This window comes from Octopus bimaculoides, chromosome 28 (genome assembly GCF_001194135.2).
Source record: "Octopus bimaculoides isolate UCB-OBI-ISO-001 chromosome 28, ASM119413v2, whole genome shotgun sequence".
NCBI classification, from domain to species: domain Eukaryota; kingdom Metazoa; phylum Mollusca; class Cephalopoda; order Octopoda; family Octopodidae; genus Octopus; species Octopus bimaculoides.
In genome coordinates this window covers 17,131,610-17,138,086 of record NC_069008.1, presented here as the reverse complement: position 1 = coordinate 17,138,086, position 6,477 = coordinate 17,131,610, and the positions used below count along the sequence as shown (strand labels likewise).

Here is a 6,477-nt window from a genome sequence, read left to right as displayed (position 1 = left end):
CCCCGCATCTTTCCACTGACCATGTTGGACAGATCTAGACCCATTCTGTCCTGTTTCCGTCTCTGTTCTTCTCAACCCTGTCAGCAACCCCTTTCCCTCTCCCCTGTTCCCTATTATACTTGCCTCATCCTCCTTTCTTACTATTCCCTCATCCCTCCCCGCTAGGACCATCATCCCATCTCTCTCTCTCTCTCTCTCGTTCTCCCTCAGGTACAGGGACCACATTAGGCCCTTAGCCTTGCAAGTTACAAGGCGAGCCAGTCATCAGCTGAGCTGGTGTCGTGTGAAAAGCCCCTGTTACCCTTTGTGAAATGGTTGGCATTAGAAAGGACATCCAATTGTAGAAAGCATGCCAAAGAAGACATTGGCGCAGAATACAGTCTTTAGATGCATCAGATCCTGTCAAATTCTCTAACTCCTGGAAAAAGGGCATTTAGGCCTTTAGCATCCAGATTACGTTGTCAAATGTAATGCAGATTTATTCTTGTTGTTTTAAATTAATTGTGCATTTAATTAATCTCTTAGCTTTGAGATTCCAATGATGTGATTGTCTATTTTTTTAGAATGACATTGTAGGGTGGGTGTGAGAGGCCAGATCTGACCAGTTTGAACATCATCATCATGTAACGTCCGTTTTCCATGTCGGCATGGGTTGGACAGGAGCTGACCAGCTGAAGGGCTGTTCAGGTTCCATGTCTGTCTTGGCATGGTTTCTACGGCTGGATCTCCTTCCTAACGGCAACCAATTTACAGAGTGTGCTGGGTGCTTAAACCCAGCAGTGGTATGGGTGCTTTTTTTTACGTGGCCCCAGCCCCTACAAGCCTGCAAGATTAGGGATGCTCAGCTGGAGTGGGTTACAAAGGATGAGCCTGTATACAAGGGCAATCATGCTTTTACTTAGCTTGATGTGTCTTTCGAAGTGCAATAAACCACCAGGAGTCTCAGTCCCCTATCATCCCCTCTGTGAGCCCCAAAACCCATAGATCCTTTCTCACCTCTTTACCCAGCTTCTCATTCATATGCACTCACCTCCCTTGCACACCTGATGTTTGAGCCTTAATATGGCTTGTTTAAATAATCAAAGAACTAAATGATGGTGATGGTATTACAAAGTGAAATAGGTTAGGGGATGATCTTCATCTAATCCCTAATTCCCAATATAACCCCTGGCACTCCAGCCCTCGTAGTTTGTGCCCTTGCACCCCCCTCTGTTAGAAATCATCTTTATTAAGTTTGAGATACACCGAGCTGCATCCCTTAAGTTATCTTCAGCTTCCGAGTTCAAATCCCACCAGAGTTTCGTCGTTTGAGAGGGTGTTGTGTTAGGGGATGGGGAGGGGGGTCAGTAAACTAAGTCCTTTAGTATGGGACCTTATATATTTCTTGTTGTTGTTGTTGTTGTCATCAATGCTGTTGTTACTGTTGTTGTTGCTGTTGTTAACGTCGTTGTGAGATTTTCCCTTTCCTTTTTCTGTCTTGCAAGTGGCATAGCAACCTCACTGGTGCTGGTGCCACATAAAAAGCACCCATTACACTCTAAATTGGTTGGCATTAGGAACGGTATCCAGCCATAGAAACCATCTTCTATGTGCTTCTCCCTCTCTCTTACTTCAGCCTTTCAACACCTGTTTTACCTCTTAGCAAAGGGAATTTTTTCCCCCTTTATTTTTTCTTTTTTTTTTTTCTCTCTGTCTTGCAAGCTACACAACAACCTCACCAGTGCTAATGTCATGTAAAAAGCACCCAGTGCCACTCTGTAAAGTGGTTAGCATTAGGAAGGGCATCCAGCCGTAGAAACCATTCCAAAACAGATCTCGTCAGTACTGGTGCCACATAAAAAGCATCCAGTCCTCTCAGTAAAGTGGTTGGCATTAGGAAGGGCATCCAGCCGTAGAAACCATGCTGTGGATGACATTGGATCTTACCATTACCTTATGGCCCCTCAGATACTGTCAAACTGTCCAGCCTATGCCAACATGGACAGTAGACATTAAATGACGATGAGACGATGACGGTGGTTCAGAGTTCAAATTGACTTGTACGTAAATTTAGGAATTAAAATGTTGAAGAAAAATGGGGCTATAATGGGGTGACTAAAACGGGGCCTGAAATACTGTTGTTTTGAATTTGCTGCAGAAAATGGTTTCTGCCTGTGATGGTGAGTTGGGGGTGGGAGCACTAGGAATGTGGCCCCTAGAACGAAGCGGGTGGCAGCTTGAAGAAGTTTGGGAACCACTGTATTAGGGGTTTGCTTTTAGTTTCTTTTAGCAATTAGGGGTTTAGATCGTTTACAGTTCTAGATTTGTGGGGTTGAAATCTGCTGTGATGACTGTTTAAACTCAAGTTTTATCACTCTCTCGTAACCTGGTAATTACTCATATATCATCAGTCGTGCTGGCATGGGTGGGATGGCTTGACCGGCACCAGCCGGGCGGATGCCTGCACCTTTTTTCTGTGCGTTTTGGCACGATTTTTACAGCTGGATACCCTTCCTAACACCAACCACCCAGCAGAGTGGACTTGGTGCCTTTTTACGAGGTCAGTTTTGGCAATGTTTTTTACAGCTGAACGCCCTTCCAAACGCCAACCACTTCACAGTGTGGACAGGGTGCTTTTAAGTGGCACCTGCACTGACAGGGTCACCGAGTAACTTGCAAGACAAAGATCCTTTGTGAGGAGTGGGGGGCATTGGAAGAGGGGACCTTGCGTCGGATGATGAAAGGTTAGAGAGAGACAGAAACGGGTGTCTTTATGTCACGATGATGATGATGATGATATATATGCACATACATGTGTGTATACATACATATAGCTATGTATATGTGTGTGTGTATATATATATACACATATACATGCACACATTTTTTATGTTCCTTTTCTCTTTACTCACACAGGTTTTCCTGTATGTGTTTACTCTGACATACATACACACACACATATATATATATATATATACATATGTGTGTGTGTGTGTGTGTGTGTTTTATGCTTATACTCTCATTCTCTCTCTCTGTCTCTCCCTCTGTTTCACACACACACACACACACACACACTTATGGTGCATTTGGCAAGGCACATTCGTTCTTTTTCTGTTTATTTCTAATTATTGGTGTTGTTGCTAATGGTGCTGCTAACAAGTGTTGTAGTTGATGTTGTTGGCTATGTTGTAGTTGATGTTGTTGTTGTTGTTGTTCCAATTGCTGCTATTGTTAGCAGCAGTGTAGTTGTTGCTAATGCTGGGGAGAGGAAGCAAAAGTGTTTGTCGTTGCTAACTGTCCTGTGGGTATTGTTGCTAGCAATGTTGTTGTGGTGGTGGTGGTGGATGTTATTTTTGCTTCTCTTAATGTTGCTATTGATGTCGGGGTCGCTTTTTTTCTTTTCTTTTGCTTTTATTAACGGTGTGTTGGGTGCTGTTGCTAACCGTGTCGGTGTTGCTATTACCATTGTAGTTACTAGCATTGTTTGTAGTTGTTGTTGCCATCGCCGTCACAGCAGTAGTTGTTGTTGCTAATGGTGCTTCTGGTGTTGCTATTGTGATCATTGTTGTTGTTGCTAACAGTGTTATTGGTGTTGTAGTAGTTGTCACTAATATTACTCATGGCACCATGGTTGTCGTTGCTAACAGTGCTTGAGCGTGTCGTTGCTATTTGCCGACGGTTGCAGTGTTGTTAGAGATGATTGTAGTGCTGCTGCTGCTGTTGTTGTTGTTGCTAATGGTGATACTATTGTCGGTTATTGTATTGTTTGATTTTTCTTTTTCTTTTTCTGGCAGACTCGGTAGAGCGCTAGACTGTATTAACATCGCTTTACGTTCTGAGCTCCAATCTCACCAACATCCAATTGTTTTATTTTCTCATCTCTCTGTGGTAGATAAAATAAGATACCAGTCACGTCCTAGGGTGAACTCATTTAAGTATACTCCCCACATGACAAAAATATCCCCTTTGTGGTATTGGGTGTGGTTAGAAAAGGAAGCATATGATTAGCATACCTAGGTTTATTATTATTATTATTATTATTATTATTATTATTATTAAGGCTGCAAGCTAGCAAAATTGTTATCATGTTTGGCAAACTGCTTAGTGGCATTTCGTTCCTCCTTACGTTACGAGCTCCAGTTCTGCCGAGGTCAACTTTGCCTTTTATCCCTTTTGGAATCGATAAAGTAAGTACCAGTGAAACGTTGGGGTCGATGTAGTGGACTAGCCCCCTCCCCACCAAATTCCAGGCCTTGTGCCTATAGTAGAAAGAATTATCATTATTATTATTATTATTGTCAGACGTTGTGACTGCTGTTGTTAGGGCAGTGAGCTGGCAGAAGCATTAGCATGCTGGGTGAAATGCTTGGTAGCAGTTCGTCTGTCTTTACATTCTGAGTTCAAATTCCACCGAGGTCGACTTTGCTTTTTATTCCTTTCGGAGTAGATGAAATAAATACTAGTTGAGCACTGGGGTCGATGTAATCGACTAGTCCCTTCGCCCACAAATTTCTAGCCTTGTGCCTATAGTAGAAAGGATTATTATTGTTAGCAGTGTAGGGTGGTGCGAAAGTCTTGTTGTCACTCCCTACCAAAAAGGGAAAAACAGTAACAGAAGAACAATATGATAATATCAAATACATGAAATGGTTTTGATGTATTTACTTAGATTGACACAGACACACATCGAGGAGGTCTGTATGAGCACCATCATTTTCGTGGCACCATGTCCTCTGTGATATTTTACGAAGTTGTGCTTTGGTGATTGTTGCAAAGGCTGCCGAAACAGCTTCCTTCAACTGTTGGGTGTTCTGGTATCGCTCTTGTGACAGTTAGGAATCCTGTCTCAAAGAAGCCCTGCTTCCAATTGGAAGTGAATTCTAGCACTCTCATGAAAAGGGAAGCAGAAAAAACAAGGCTGGGCTTTTAAGAAAGGGAAAGGCAAACCCTAAATCTTTTATAGATTTGCAAAAGGGTCTGCTTCAGTTCAGTACAAGACAGGGCCACTGCGAGGCACCTTGGACAAGTGTCTTCTACAATAGCCTTGGGCTGACCAAAGCCTTGTGAGTGGATTTGATAGGTGGAAACTGAAAGAAGCTTATCGTGTCTGTGTCTGTGTTTGTCCCCCGCCACCACTTGATATTCTCACCAGTATCCGGAACCCCTAAACAAGTTTAACCCTTTGAGATCTAAACCAGCGGGTTTCAGCCAGGGTCCACAAGACCCCTGGGGGTCCATATAAGGTTTTGTTGTTAAAGTTTATGTACCATTAACTGATTTTATTTCTATAGTACACAAAATATTTTAACCACTTTTTAGTATAATTCCTAATATTATTTAAATATAAAAATATAAGGGGCTTTTTAAAATATCAAATGGCTATGGGGATCCAGTAGAATAAAAGGGGCACCAAAGGGGACCATAGGTAAAAAATATTTGAGAGTCACTAAAATTCTAGATTCAGGGCTGTGGAATTGAAGCAAAAAGTTCTGACTCCTCTACTATTGGCACCTCCGACTCTGACTCCTCTTTACGTAATTAATTAATTGTGGTCTACATATCTTAAAAAGCATAAGCATATGTTTGTACTTTGAGTCGGTCCCTATGTTATAACTGGTTTATATTAAAGAATAAAGATATTGCGAGTCGGACTCGGTATAGTTTTACTGACTCTGATTCCGACTCCAGCTAACCCGTAATTGCTTCCGATCCCGACTCCACAGCCCTGTCTAGATTTCCGGTGAGGGGCAACTTAGAATCACAAGAGCACACAAAACAAATGTTTCACCGGCAACAAGCATGTCAGATGTATACTTCCAGCACTGTACAGAGTCCGCCAACGTACACATACATCAGGAAAGGAAAAATCTGTAGAAATATTTTAATTCGGTGTTATCGCAATTTGTTAAAACATTAAAAGAGGTATTTATATTTATAGAGGTATTTATACAAATTAAATATTCATATAGATTATTCCATTCCTGAAGTGTGTATACATTTTCTTAGTGGGCTCTGTATAAACCCACACTCAGAGACCTATACATCAAGTCCCTATCTGCATGCACACACTGTTTCCTTCGACCAGGTTTCACTCGCGCCAGGAACCGTGTTAGAAGACACATAACCAAGGTGCCACTGCTGTGCTGTGTTGTGGTGTTCATCCCAGAATCGCGAGATGTAATTCTATGTTGTGATCATCTGTTGCTGTGCATGAATGTTTAATGTCGTCCTGTCTTTCCAGGTGCCGCCCCTGCCAAGTCCATTGACTCCGACACAAAGCCGTCGACACAGAAGCTGGAGGAGGACAGCAACAGCTCCGCAGCAACGAACGAGTCGGCAGGGCCCAAAGATTCTGATCAATCCCAGAATGCACAAAAACAGGAAGTACCGAAAGATACTCTGTCCACACAGGTATGTTCATAAAGTCAACATGGCAAGCAACAAGGCTTGCTTTTTATTTTGTTTTTCTTAATTTACTGTGCCCCCATATATATGTAT

The 6,477-nt window shown here is 42.4% G+C and overlaps 1 protein-coding gene across 1 annotated transcript in view; it reads left to right on the top strand.

Annotated features, from left to right (window-relative positions):
- The window catches only part of LOC106881810 (dentin sialophosphoprotein), a gene marked incomplete at its 3' end in the record, with an annotated part of 32,989 nt that overhangs the window by 19,732 nt on the left and 6,780 nt on the right, over positions 1-6,477 (top strand). The window contains exon 2 of the mRNA XM_014932326.2: positions 6,221-6,390. Coding sequence (XP_014787812.1) covers positions 6,221-6,390 — 170 coding nt within the window. The remainder of the gene's footprint in view (positions 1-6,220; positions 6,391-6,477) is intronic.